Source organism: Palaemon carinicauda, chromosome 4 (genome assembly GCF_036898095.1).
Source record: "Palaemon carinicauda isolate YSFRI2023 chromosome 4, ASM3689809v2, whole genome shotgun sequence".
Classification (NCBI taxonomy): Eukaryota; Metazoa; Arthropoda; class Malacostraca; order Decapoda; family Palaemonidae; genus Palaemon; species Palaemon carinicauda.
The window spans coordinates 92194939-92209884 of record NC_090728.1 but is presented as its reverse complement, the minus strand read 5'-3'; the positions used below and the strand labels follow the sequence as shown (position 1 = coordinate 92209884).

Here is a 14946-nt window from a genome sequence, read left to right as displayed (position 1 = left end):
GGAATCTAGACATAGTCCTGAAGTTCCTTATGAGTAGCAGGTTCGAACCTTTGCATTCAGCCCCGTTAAAGGACCTCACCATGAAGACTCTCTTTTTAGTAAGTTTGGCAACAGCTAAAAGGGTCAGTGAAATTCATGCCTTCAACAAAACTGTAGGCTTTAGAGATAACAAGGCTATCTGCTCCTTACAGCTGGGTTTTCTGGCAAAGAACGAAAGCCCTTCACAACCCTGGCCCAAGGCTTTTGAGATTCCGAACCTTTCGGATTTGGTTGGAGAGGAATTAGAGAAGGTCCTGTGTCTGGTAAGAGCCCTGAAGTTACCTGGAGAGAACGAAGGATTTACGTGGTAAGTCAGAAGCACTGGTGCTCAGTCAAAAAGCCTTCGCTACAAATGTCAAAGAATGCGCTATCCTTTTTCATAAGGCTCTTAATAAGGGAAGCTCATTCACATTGTAGTGAGGCGGATCTCAAGCTTCTGAAGGTCAAAGTACATGAGGTTAGAGCAGTAGCAACCTCTGTAGCTTCAAACAGAATAGGTCCTTGCAGAGTATCATGGACACCACATTCTGGAGGAGCAAGTCAGTGTTTGCCTCACACTATCTGAAACAAGTTCAGACTCTTTACGAGGACTGCTACACCCTGGGACCATTCGTAGCAGCGAGTGCAGTAGTGGGGGAAGGATCTACCACTACAATCCCATAACCTAATACCCTTTTTCTTCTCTTGGAACTAGTATTTTTATGGTTGTTTGTGGACACTGGACGCAGTCTTCCACAATCATTGATTTGCAGTCAGGTTGTCAGTTTGTTCCTTGGGAGCGCCCGGAACAAGGGTATTGGAGGAGGTCCTGTCACATAGAGGTTTTTTAGACCGGTTTGACAGCTCCTAGGGGTCTTCAGCCCCCTGGGTGGATCGCTGGATCTCTTAAGTTAAGCGGACATAATGAGGCAGGAGATCATTGAAGTCGGCTTCCTTAACAGGTACGAACCCTTAAGCTTGTCTATTAACTCTTAGGCAAATTCCAACGATGTTGGCTGTCTCTGACCCTCCACCAAAGGTGTCAATCACCTATATATATAACTACCAGGTAAGTCAGATGTTTAAAAATGATATTTTCATAATAAAATAAATTTTTGAACATACTTACCTCGTAGTTATATATAATTTAATTCCCACCCTCCTCCCCTCTAGAGACTAAGGGCATGGAAGATCTGAGGAATAGTTGGAATGGTTCCAGGTACCTGGGTAGAGGGTGCACACCTGGCTATCCAATCGGCGATTGCCACGAGTTTTGAAATTCTGCCGTGACGTCAGGGACTAAGCTATATATATAACTACCAGATAAGTATGTTCAAAAATTTATTTTATTATGAAAATATCATTTCGCTCTTGGGAACTTATTAACATGGGTGAGCTGTTTGCAAGGGTCATCCAGGAAGGACACACACCAGTCGACAGGGACTTAGTTTAAGGGTTTATTATTATCCATACATCATTGAGTGGCAGAAAGGTTTCTTACTTCAGGTTTTCCACATCGCTTGATTGGCTCGCCATTCAGTTAAACAAAAAAAAATTTCCATATTCTACACCTCATTCCCATTCCATTTGCAACATTCAAGGTTACCTTCAAACATCCCTTGGAATTCTATGTTCTTCCTTCTTTCTGCTACACATTACTCAACAGTTAGTTAAGGACATCGAGGCTTGGCATAATCTTGATTGTTCCCAAGCAGCCACACATCAAATAGTATCTGGATCAGCCGTTTTTTACCTCTTTGATGAATACTGCTCAATCCAATTCAAGATTTCAATTAGGTCTTGGGTTTGAATTCGTTGTGATTGATAAGACTCACTAGGAGCTCCTAGAGTGTTCAAGCAGCTTTGAATGTTTTGCGAGTTACAGTTCTCGTAAGTGATCCTGCTTGAACCTGCGGACGTCATGGCTCCGAGCGTCAAGTTTTGGAACACCGTGACGCCAGGCGTCATTAAATTGGACGCCATGACGCTAGGAGTCATGATAAGGAGGAGTTGACGTCGAGGAAACAGGACGTCTCTACTTCGATACGAGAACTGTCAGAAGAAGGTAACGACGACTGTCACCTTTCCCCTTGTTATCCCTTAGAGGAGCTTTCGGAAGAAGAGGACCCGAAGAACCAGCATTTGTCGGCGGACTTGAAAAGACTCAGAGTTTTTTCTGAAGTTTTCCCTGAAAACTTTGTTCCTGCTGCTCCTCGTTCCCCGCCTTCAGAATTCACGCTCGGGAAAGCTTCGAAGGAGTTCAATTTTATGAAGATGGTGTTGTCAGACTCATCCAAGAGAGCCTTAAAGGTGACGGGGGACTGGATGCAATCTAAGAAGGACCAGGGAAAAACAGTTTTTTCTTTTCCTCCGGCTAGATTAGCATCCAGATCGAGTATTTGGTACGAGACTGGAGAAGCTCTCATCCTTGGAGTCCCTGTCTCTGCCCAAGGGGACTTCTCGTGTCTGGTGGATGCCCCTCTTTGGACGGCCATGAGGAGGGCTAAAGTTTTTTGGTCAACTTCCGAGTTGGATCACCTTCTCAAAGGCATTTTCAGAGCCTTCGAGGTGTTTAATTTCCTCGACTGGACTCTAGGAGCCTTGGGGAAAAAGATGGATTCTTTGAAGGATGTGGACACAGAAGGTCTCGTACACATAATGTCTTGTATGGACAAGGCGTTGAGAGATGGGTCCAATGAGTTAGCGTCACTTTTCTCAGCAGGTGTCCTTAAGAAAAGGGCCCAAATGTGTGCTTTTCTGGCGAATGGGGTTACGCCCATGCAGAAATCTGAATTTCTTTATGCACCTCTTTCTTCGCTCCTTTTCCCGCAAGATCTGGTCAGAGAAGTTTCTTCCGCGTTAGCCAAAAGGCCACACAGGACTTATGTCTAAGACAGCAAGAAAGGTTCTGCCTACATCCTTCTCGAGTCATAAACCTAAGTAGGAAACACCATCCCATCAGTTTTCTCAGCCCTTTTGGGGGGAAAACCTTCGGCAGGAGTAGTACCAGACCCAAGGGAAGGAGATCGAAGTGGAGGGGCTCAAGACAAGGTCGAAGCAGGGTCTGACAGCATTCGTCTTCAGACAGCGGTAGGAGCCAGACTAACCAACTTCTGGCAAGTATGGGAGAGGAGAGGAGCAGACCTTTGGTCCGTTCAGTTACTCAAGGAGGGATACAAAATCCCTTTCCTAGGAAAACCTCTTTTAGTAGTAACTCCGATAGATCTCTCGGCCAGATACAGAGAAGAATCAAAGGTACAGGCGATTCAACAGCAAATGTCGCTCTTATTAGAGAAGGAGGCAATAGAGAAGGTGCGAGATTTAGGGTCACCAGGATTTTACAATCGCTTGTTCCTGGTTCCCAATAATTCGGGGGGATGGAGACCAGTCCTGGATGTGAGTGTACTCAATGTCTTCGTACGGAAGACAAAATTCACCATGGAAACAACAAAATCAGTCCTAGCAGCAGTTAAGAGGGATGATTGGATGGTCTCGTTAGACCTTCAGGATGCGTATTTCCACATCCCCATCCATCCGAACTTCAAGAAATACCTGAGGTTCGTGTACAAAGAGGAGGTATTCCAGTTTCGGGCTCTTTGTTTCGGATTAAGCACCGCGCCTCAAATCTTCACAAAGTTAATGTCCAATGTAGTGGGAATGCTGCATTCAAGAGGTATCAGAGCCTCTCTGTATCTGGACGATTGGCTCCTCAGAGCTCATTCCTACGGTCACTGCCTGGAGGATCTGCAGATGACGTTGAATTTATAAGAGAAACTGGGTCTTCTGATAAACAAGAACAAGTCGCAACTGACCCCATCCCAAGAGATTCTGTACTTGGGGATGGAGATTTAAGTCGAGCTTTTCGGGCTTTTCCGTCTGCTTCAAGGACGGAACAAGCCCTGGCGAAACTTCAAAACTTTCTAGGGAAACGAACGTGCTCTGCGAGGGAGTGGATGAGCCTACTGGGGACCCTTTTCTCGCTGTAGCAGTTGGTCTCCCTCGGAAGACTGAATCTTCGCCCTCTTCAGTTCCACCTCAATCTACATTGGAACAAGGGAATGGAGCTGGAGACAAAGTGTATCCCTATTTCAGAGTTCACGAAGCAATGTCTTCGGTGGTGGAACGACCCCGTCAAGCTTCAAGAGGGTCTCTCTCTAGAACAGAGGAACCCAGACCTTGTGTTGTGTTCCGACGCCTCGGATTGGGGTGGGGAGCAACACTGGGAAAGTTGGAGATCTCGGGTTCCTGGACAAAAGAACAGGAAATCCTCCATATAAATCAGAAGGAGCTGTTGGCAGTCTTGTTAGCCCTCAAAGGATTGGAAGATTCAGTTCGGAACAGGGTGGTACAGGTCAACTCCTACAACACTACGGCGTTGGCCTACATAGACAAGCAAGGCGGAACCCACTCGAGGTCTCTTTACGAGACGTCGAGAGAGCTCCTTTACTGGTCAAGAGAAAAGAATGTGAGTCTAGTCACAAGATTTATTCAAGGGGAAAGAAATGTGATGGCAGACAGTCTGAGCCGAAAGGGTCAAGTCTTGTCTACAGAATGGACGCTTCATCAGGAAGTCTGCAAGAACCTGTGGCAGACGTGGGATCTTCCTTGCATAGACTTGTTCGCAACAACGAAAACGAAGAGGCTGGAGACTTACTGTTCGCCAGTGCCAGATCCTGAAGCAGTTCACATCGACGCATTCCTCATCTGGTCCCACCTAGATGTGTACGCTTTTCCACCATTCAAGATAGTACACATGTGATTCAAAAATTTGTGTTGCATGAGGGCACCAGAATGACACTAGTGGCCCCCTTTTGGCCCACAAGAGAGTGGTTCACAGGGGTACTGGAATGGATGGTGGACACACCGAGAAGCCTCCCTATGAGAGTAGATCTACTCAAACAACCCCACTTGGAAAGGTACCATCAAAACCTCCAAGCTCTACATCTAACTGCCTTCAGACTATTGTAAAACTCACGAGAGCTAGAGGTTTTTCGAAGGAAGCAGCTAAAGCAAGATCTTCCACCATCAAGGTTTACCAATCCAAGTGGGAGGTTTTTAGAGAATGGTGCAGAGACAACTTTGTTTTCTCTTCCAGTACCTCTGTGACTCAGATAGCTGACTTCCTTCTGTACCTTAAAAGGAGGCGTAAGTTTTCGACCTCAACCATCAAGGGATACAGAAGCATGTTAGCAGCCATCTTCAGACATAGGAATTTGGATTTATCTAATGATAAAGATCTCCAGGACCTTCTCAGATCCCTGGAAACTACTAAGGAAGGACATCAGGAATCTCCAGCTTGGAATCTAGACATAGTCCTGAAGTTCCTTATGAGTAGCAGGTTCGAACCTTTGCATTCAGCCCCGTTAAAGGACCTCACCATGAAGACTCTCTTTTTAGTAAGTTTGGCAACAGCTAAAAGGGTCAGTGAAATTCATGCCTTCAACAAAACTGTAGGCTTTAGAGATAACAAGGCTATCTGCTCCTTACAGCTGGGTTTTCTGGCAAAGAACGAAAGCCCTTCACAACCCTGGCCCAAGGCTTTTGAGATTCCGAACCTTTTGGATTTGGTTGGAGAGGAATTAGAGAAGGTCCTGTGTCTGGTAAGAGCCCTGAAGTTACCTGGAGAGAACGAAGGATTTACGTGGTAAGTCAGAAGCACTGGTGCTCAGTCAAAAAGCCTTCGCTACAAATGTCAAAGAATGCGCTATCCTTTTTCATAAGGCTCTTAATAAGGGAAGCTCATTCACATTGTAGTGAGGCGGATCTCAAGCTTCTGAAGGTCAAAGTACATGAGGTTAGAGCAGTAGCAACCTCTGTAGCTTCAAACAGAATAGGTCCTTGCAGAGTATCATGGACACCACATTCTGGAGGAGCAAGTCAGTGTTTGCCTCACACTATCTGAAACAAGTTCAGACTCTTTACGAGGACTGCTACACCCTGGGACCATTCGTAGCAGCGAGTGCAGTAGTGGGGGAAGGATCTACCACTACAATCCCATAACCTAATACCCTTTTTCTTCTCTTGGAACTAGTATTTTTATGGTTGTTTGTGGACACTGGACGCAGTCTTCCACAATCATTGATTTGCAGTCAGGTTGTCAGTTTGTTCCTTGGGAGCGCCCGGAACAAGGGTATTGGAGGAGGTCCTGTCACATAGAGGTTTTTTAGACCGGTTTGACAGCTCCTAGGGGTCTTCAGCCCCCTGGGTGGATCGCTGGATCTCTTAAGTTAAGCGGACATAATGAGGCAGGAGATCATTGAAGTCGGCTTCCTTAACAGGTACGAACCCTTAAGCTTGTCTATTAACTCTTAGGCAAATTCCAACGATGTTGGCTGTCTCTGACCCTCCACCAAAGGTGTCAATCACCTATATATATAACTACCAGGTAAGTCAGATGTTTAAAAATGATATTTTCATAATAAAATAAATTTTTGAACATACTTCCCTCGTAGTTATATATAATTTAATTCCCACCCTCCTCCCCTCTAGAGACTAAGGGCATGGAAGATCTGAGGAATAGTTGGAATGGTTCCAGGTACCTGGGTAGAGGGTGCACACCTGGCTATCCAATCGGCGATTGCCACGAGTTTTGAAATTCTGCCGTGACGTCAGGGACTAAGCTATATATATAACTACCAGATAAGTATGTTCAAAAATTTATTTTATTATGAAAATATCATTTCGCTCTTGGGAACTTATTAACATGGGTGAGCTGTTTGCAAGGGTCATCCAGGAAGGACACACACCAGTCGACAGGGACTTAGTTTAAGGGTTTATTATTATCCATACATCATTGAGTGGCAGAAAGGTTTCTTACTTCAGGTTTTCCACATCGCTTGATTGGCTCGCCATTCAGTTAAACAAAAAAAAATTTCCATATTCTACACCTCATTCCCATTCCATTTGCAACATTCAAGGTTACCTTCAAACATCCCTTGGAATTCTATGTTCTTCCTTCTTTCTGCTACACATTACTCAACAGTTAGTTAAGGACATCGAGGCTTGGCATAATCTTGATTGTTCCCAAGCAGCCACACATCAAATAGTATCTGGATCAGCCGTTTTTTACCTCTTTGATGAATACTGCTCAATCCAATTCAAGATTTCAATTAGGTCTTGGGTTTGAATTCGTTGTGATTGATAAGACTCACTAGGAGCTCCTAGAGTGTTCAAGCAGCTTTGAATGTTTTGCGAGTTACAGTTCTCGTAAGTGATCCTGCTTGAACCTGTGGGACAAGCAGCAGATAGGGTTTCGACCTATGAGATTACTGTCTTCTACTAGCCTAGTCGAGACAAAGCAAGTAGGAAACGGTATAACTTGCCTCTGTCACAAGTCATTCTGGAGGATAGACGATTTCCATCACCTCATTTCAGGAGTTCATGACTATAAACTAAAACCCAGCTATTCATGACTTGAATTCCTCCTTCATCTCTTCATACAAGAAGTGACTAAATTGGGACCAGGATGCCTTCCTCGCCCAGAAGGACACTAAACTCTTCCTACAGCAAAGGAAGGAATAAAAGAACAGGTCTTGAAACACTTTCTATATGGCTTCAGGGGATAATCAGATGAGGAGATGAAAGCATCACCCTGGGTTGGAGCACACAAATTCAGAAATATCCGAATCTATCCTAGCTGTTAGGAAGAACCTGCTGTGGGTGCAGTTCTTGGAGGAAGATTCTGGTAGTGACAGATGACCTTCTCTTCCCATTCCCTACAGGTGTATACCTACAGGTCTCCAGATATCTGTGTCCTTGCAAGTTGCTCAATAGAATGTATAGCAACCCTATCTCCTTCACAGATGAAGAAACATCATGTGTAAGATAACAGTTGGTACTGTACTTAAGTCTGTTATGAGAAGTAAGATCAACTGGCCCTTCTATTTTTTTTACCCTTCCTTTTGGGTGCAGTCGTCGCCTGTTATTTGATGGATCGGCTGCTAGATGCATTACCTGCCACATGATTGAGAAACTTTTCTCAACTAATGAGTTTGTTTATGAGTATCTCCTCTATCTTCCCAGAAGGCGGGAGGAGGGCCAAATGTATGCTAACCCGTTTCTCATGAAGGACTATATATCCAGACAACAGGTATCTCCCTCTATCCTCCTAAATTAGGGGAAAGAAGGCCAAATGTATTTAAACCAATTTCTCATAAATGACCATACATTCAAACAACATATCCTCCACACAGATATAGGTTCTTATTTGACAATCTGCCAGTCCTTGGTAGTGATCTAGCTTAACGCCTGCCTCATCTTCATGCCCATATCATTAGGGGGTTGACAGGAGTCATCATTTTTGACGAAGTGCTTTGACATTTTCCATTTAAGTAAACAATTCTTTTTGGTTCTAGGGACTTCTTCCATCCCAAGGATATGTCTCCTATTAAAGAACTAAGGTTTGTATTTGTGTAGGAACAAATAGCAATTTTTTAAAGTAATACAAGTCTGCCTCCCACATCTATAGGTGTAAGACATATTTTCATGACTGCCTAGTACTCAGGATATTGGCCTTGGAGGAGTTTTAAATCCATTCCTTGACTATAGGTCATCGGCATCGTCATATCTTCCTTTTCAGTACCAGCATAGCTAAGTTTGTATGTCACTCATTTTTGTGACAAAACTTTAAGAAAGTTAACATTATGATGCAAAATGATGATTAAGATACAAGACAACAGCTCTTAGATTCATAACAGAGCAAATAGACGGCTTTGGTTATGGCAGTGTATAGCTGCCGTTAAGGTTAGAATTCACAAAGTAACCTGCACTTACTCGGCATTCTTTTTGTTGTAGATCACTCGGATAAGGTCTTAAGAGACGAACAGCATAACTTTCTCTAAATGAACAGTTTGAAGTAATTGAACCCCTAGAATATAATGCCGTGAAAACCATAGAAGAAATAGCTGGACAAAACAACGGTAGAATATGGAAAAGAAGAACTTGAAGTAAGCATTGAGAGGAAAAATGTGCTAAAAATACCCCAAAATCATCAAATTATGAAAATAAATTTTGAAAAAACAAAGAAGGCAAAGAGAGCTATAAAAGGAGGCATTTCCATAGCCTACCAATACAAACTAAGACAACATATTGAACAGGGTATGTTTGTGAATTATCATTTTATTATAAATACATTTCTTATGAGCATCTGCTTAAGAAATGTTCTAGAGATAAAAACTTCAAAATATGCTCTGAATGCTCATCATACAGAATGACAATACATACAAAGAATGTGCAGAAAATAAATACAAGGTAATGTACCAACTGCAATAAAAAACATAGAACTTTAGCAGGGAAATAACCAGTGAGGAAGGATCTAATTAAAAAGAGAAGGCAAGAGATAAAGGCAAACAGATATGCAAACTACAAACAATGGTACTGTACAAGTTATGTCAAAGTAACAGCTATCAATACAGAAAATTATCAGGCTACTGCAAAGTAGCCTTCTAAACAATATACAAGAAGATACAAGAATTACTACAATAATATAGCAATAAAACTTGCGATGCTTCAAGAAGAATTCTACCCACGGTAATAAACAGCATATTAGCAGATAGCCTTCTATAACAATTTACCAACATTACTTTTCTGTGAAGAGAAATAAAAGACAACAGAACCGTACGAGCAGAGCAGACGAGTTTCAAGCATCTTAGAATATACAACAGGATGTGCACGATTCAGCACAGTATGAAGAGAGCACATCTGAACGTTCAGAACACTACTCATCAGATGACGACTTTACACCCGGAAATGAACCTAATTCTGACTCGTTCACCAATTACTCCCTCAGTTAGTATAAGAAATTTGCAAGAAACACATCTAACAACAGAAAAAATACAAGCCTCACTTCAAAGCCTCCCAGGTTTCTCCAACTCTCCAATTTTGCAAAATCCACAAGGATTAAATTCAGCATAAAATATACTATGCAGTAGCCAAGAATACCAGAGATCAAAACCAATTATTCAGTGGATATATAGGCTGGCAACCAAAACTTAGAACAAACTAGCTCAATACAACAGAGAATTAATGGAAAATACCCAAAATACAGCACAAATTACATGTGGAGAAAAGTATCTCCATATGTTTGTTGTGAAGAACCTCAACCATTTTATTAATACAGAATTGTTCCATTAGAAAATGTAATCAGTAGAATTTATTGTAAAATCATAATTGTAAGAGTTAAAAGATTAAAATAAGGAAAATGGCTACTTTATCATAAAAAAAATTAAACTTTAAAAGATAAAAAATTATTAATTCATTCAATTCACTATGTAAATAAGGCCAAATTATTATTGTACTGTTAAACATAGAACATAGTAAGAAAGATGCACCTAAAGTATATATATAAAAAAATTGTGGCTAAACCCCACTTTATGCTACTGTACTCTTGCTAATGCAGTACTTGACTTTCCAAACTATTCCCTATTGTGGTTAGCTAGCTATCAGCTATCATCTTCCCTATCATCTATATAGAAAAAAGTAATTTGTATTTTTCATAACTATACAAACTTCAGCCCTTCAAGTGAGAGGTCAGTGGGCTGTCTGGTTCCCTCTAACTACTGCAACCTCATTAAGTTTTAACAGCATTTTCCAGCTTTAATGAAGGCATATTCCTATTAAGGGACTCCGGTTTGTGTAACTAGGAAAAATACTGTATTATTTGAAAAACTTGTAATTTTGGTGTGTTTTGCTTCATTACATTTAGATATTATTATTATTACTTACTAAGCTACAACCCTAGTTGGAAAAGCAGGATGCTATAATCCAAGGGCTCCAACAGGAAAAATACATCGTGTTTCATAACATTTTAAAGGTTGCTCAATAATGGAAAGGGCATAAGACAGGAATTATTATCGAGAGACTTAACATATATAAGCCCCCTCCTTCACCTTTGGTAGGACTTAGGAAGACTAAGCAGGGACAACTGATGACTCGACAGTTAAGAGAACTAACGGCTTCCCCAAAACCCTCCCCATACAGTACTTGACTCACAATGACAGTGATTTTGCAAATGCTGCTGGAAACTATCATGGGTTAGCATATTTCCAAATTGATTTCCCATTATAGTGTGTACCAGGGATGCTTCCAGTGAAAATCACTCACCTTATTCATCATGATACATTGCCATTTTCCCCTTTCAGCTCTTCACCAGTCCCAACACTGGGCCATATGACAAAGTCTAAAACTCAAATCTTGAGCATCAAGTTTTATTTTGGGTGTACTTTGATATCTGCAAATTTGATGATCTGGAAATATATTTGCTTTTTGCAATTTGATGCATTGCAATTCAGCACCTTTTTTCCCTAATGATGTCACCATTCTCCTAACTTTAAAGAATCTAATCTTCCTGGTATATGTATAATCATTCTGTATTATTTCTCCGTTCTTTTTCTCAAATACAAGTGGAGTCTTGTGCTTTTGTTATTGTAACAGTATATTCTCTATAAAAAGGTTTAATCAATAACCACAAACTAAACAATCATTTATTTTACACAATACATGACTATGTTGGCAAAAGACCACCTTTATAAATATAGAAAAGAGATAGTTCACACATACCTCTCTGTGATTTTATTGTTTCCATGTGGACATATATTATCAACTATCTACCAATGTACATTGAATATATTAATGTATTCTGTGCATTTTTTAAATCACACATTATGCAACTGAGATAATCTTGCATAAATTAAATATGCAAGAAACAATTGCTCACAAATATACAGAAATAATCACATTCACCATGAAGCTATGCTAATGACTTAGATTAAACAATGTAAAAACTGAACGTGAATAACTAAAAATAGAGTAACAAATGTTCCAGGTCTATTTCCGTATCAAGCTATATCACATGACTACAAATACTACATACGTATTTACAGATGCAGTTGGTATTTATCGCATTCACAGACGCATCACTGTTCAACGACATAACTAAACTGGCATTCCACGATCAGTTTGAAATTGTTTTATCTACAGCATTAATATCCATTGCTATTGCCTGAATTACATCAAGTGGTTTTATTTGGAAAAAACAAACAGACATCACCATGTCTTATAGTTTATAAGTGACAAACTTTTGGAAATCTAACTAAAGATATAAAATAAGGCAATTATTCGGAACAAGTTTGAAGCTTGAATAAATATGCTGTTAACCGAGATCATGTGTGATACAGTATAATAAAATTTCTGCCCACTTTTCCCCTTTTGGGCAGTTATGTAGGACCTGAGTTGAATTGAAATGTATTTAGAAACATTCCACTGAATACAGTAAAGATTAAAAAATGCAATGCTCTTATATTGCTTTAGTAGAAGTCCAAGAAACAAGCCTTTGATTAAACAATATTGTAAAGTAAGTAGCCCCTTTTGTCAGTTTATGAGTGTTTCACTTTGCTGTTTAGGCAGAAAAGCTGTAACAACAAGAACTCGACTTCTGGCGGCTGCTACACGCTTTTTTAAAATATGTGTCTCCCTCGCGAGCGCTTCCACAAATGTGCTATGATCCAATGGTAAGTCGTCTTTTACGTGTACTGAAAGAAAAAATTAAAAATATTAATATCACTGAATTGGATTTAAAAGGAAAATTTTAAAAATCATTGAATTTTATGTTACAATATCAGACTTCTAACTTCCTTTGCAATAAAATATAAATGTATACTTGTAATAAACATACTGAAATGTGGTGTAGTGAAGATTAACTGCAAGTCTATAAGAGCTATTCAAAATTCTATAAAATCTGTAGTAAACTAGGGAACTAAAACAAAACATTACTAATATTTTTCTACATTGACCTAGGGGGGAGAAAATATTACTATACAGTACTGTACTGGGTAATTGCGCAGTACTATCATGCTTAATTTCTACAAGAACTACAATATTTAATACTTATAACTACTCATTTACAGCAATAACATACTATTCTCTAAAACTGAAAATAAACAGCTTATGTGTAAAAAATAAAAAAAGTGCAGCTGCATACGTACGTTTGACTTACGTTCGTAGTTCCAAGAATCGGAAGGAACATTAAGATTTCCCTTGGCCTGAGCCAAATCTGCTTTCAGTGATTTTTGAGTAGCTTTAAGAGATAAAACCTGCTGCCGTGACGCTCTTAACTGAGGAATCTCGGCTGCACGAGGTCTGCCTTCATATCTTTTAACATCATCTTCTGACCAGTTTTCAACCTCTAGTTTTGCTGAACACGAAGGTACAGGTGGTTTTAGCTGGTGTTGTGAGAGAGCTAATGACTGAGCTTGAGCATCTCTGCGATGCTCCTCATCCATTTCAGAATCTTGTGAAGAGCTGAAAGAGGAACATTCAGAATCTCTAGGAATACTCTCATAGCCAGAGGATTCTCCTAAAGATGGGTTTGTTCCTAATGATCCACTGTTTGCTGCTGGATGTTGATGTGGATGCGGATGATGCTTATGAGGCTGAAGGTTTTGTGTAGTTCTCCAAGCTTCAGGATTTTCCAAGGGTGTTGCACTTCCTTGGGTGGCAGCACCAGAATCGTGACCAGAGTCATAACCTTCGGTTGGTGTTGGAGCATCTGGGGGGTACATTAATGTACAGGTGTATCGATAGCTACTCCTGCTTGCTAATGCTGGTGACTTTGTTGCTCCTACACGAGCTGATTTCCCCCAGCGCATACGGACAGATGCATTATCACTTCGCCTACTAGTATTTTGTTTAGCTACACTTTGTGAGACCACTCGGGAGGGAGACTTTATCAAGTTTTTTGAATTACGATCGGGTGATTTAGAATTTTCTCTGCTTTTCACTGGCACTTTAACTTTTGATTCTTTTGTTTTGGCCACATTTTTCTTATTTTCTACTATTTTATTATTATTTTGTTTTGCTACTTTATACGGAGATTTCGACTTACTCTTACCAACACCTACACATAAGAATTTAGACAGTTTAGAAGTCTGCATCATATACTCTGAATCTTCACTTATATTACTAACACAATCACTTTCATTATCACTCTTTCCAGTTACTGTCCGGTCATCATTTACATCACTGTCTTTGCTATAGTCATACTGCACTGGATTACAGAGAACAACATTTGCTTCAAGGTCTTCTATATACTCTGGCAAGGATATTCCATTAATAGGTACTCTATCCACAAAGTTTTCAGTAGAATCTGCTAATGGAACATCTTTCAATTGTAAACTAGAATTTGACGCTTGTTGTGTGAGAGTCAAGTTTGACGCACTACTATTGTTTTTCATGGATGAAAAATTAAAGAACATGGAGGGTATATATGGTACAAGGTCACTCTGCACATCACAGGTACAATGATCTTCCGGTAAATCTATATCATCCGTTCCAATACATTTATCACTAGCCGAATCTTCTAATTCTAAAGGTCTACTCAACCACATTGACTTACTCCTTAAAGCAGACTCCAATTTTAGTATGCTATCACCATGTCTTAATTGTTTTTTATTACAGTGACGGCACAATTTCCCTTCTGCGTGAACTGGCTCACTGCATATACTATCATCCTCAAGAGGAGGCTTCTGATCCTCAAGTAAAGAATCACGACTGTTGGCTAGTATTTCAGCCAATGTAGCAGCTTGGAGTCTTGGTCCACCTGTATGGACACGAGGACTTTGGCGAGCAAGTGTTCTGTATAAATCGTGTATCTTTGCAAGTTCATGAAGATTCTTATTTGAAACGTCAGACTGTAGGGCCATGCTTAAATCTTGGCAAACTCGTCCATAATCTGTTACTTCAAATAGGCTAAAAGGTCTAGAGTTTTCATCATCAGAATCGTCTTCATCTCCAGTTTCTCCCATTTGAGAATAGGAATCTGTGGATGTGGATATGAACATTATTGTAAGTTGAGAAATATTTTTGATTGTACATGTACTGTACTGTAATTTATTGATTTAAACAATCAAGGTAACAATAATAACACTTAATATT

At 40.3% G+C, this 14946-nt stretch overlaps 1 protein-coding gene across 5 annotated transcripts in view; it reads right to left on the bottom strand.

The window, feature by feature from the left end:
- Window positions 1–12045: 12045 nt before the first annotated feature.
- Window positions 12046–14946, bottom strand: part of LOC137640057 (uncharacterized) — an 897648-nt gene continuing 894747 nt past the window's right edge. For 4 of the 5 annotated variants that reach the window (XM_068372478.1, XM_068372479.1, XM_068372481.1 and 1 more), the window contains 2 exons: window positions 13010–14830; window positions 12046–12545 (listed from right to left, as the gene is read on the bottom strand). In XM_068372478.1, the coding sequence (XP_068228579.1) occupies window positions 12385–12545; window positions 13010–14830 (1982 nt within the window). In that variant the 3' untranslated portion in view covers window positions 12046–12384. Of the gene's footprint in view, window positions 12546–12998; window positions 14831–14946 lie in introns of all 5 variants that reach the window. The other variant, XM_068372480.1, reaches the window with a different exon arrangement.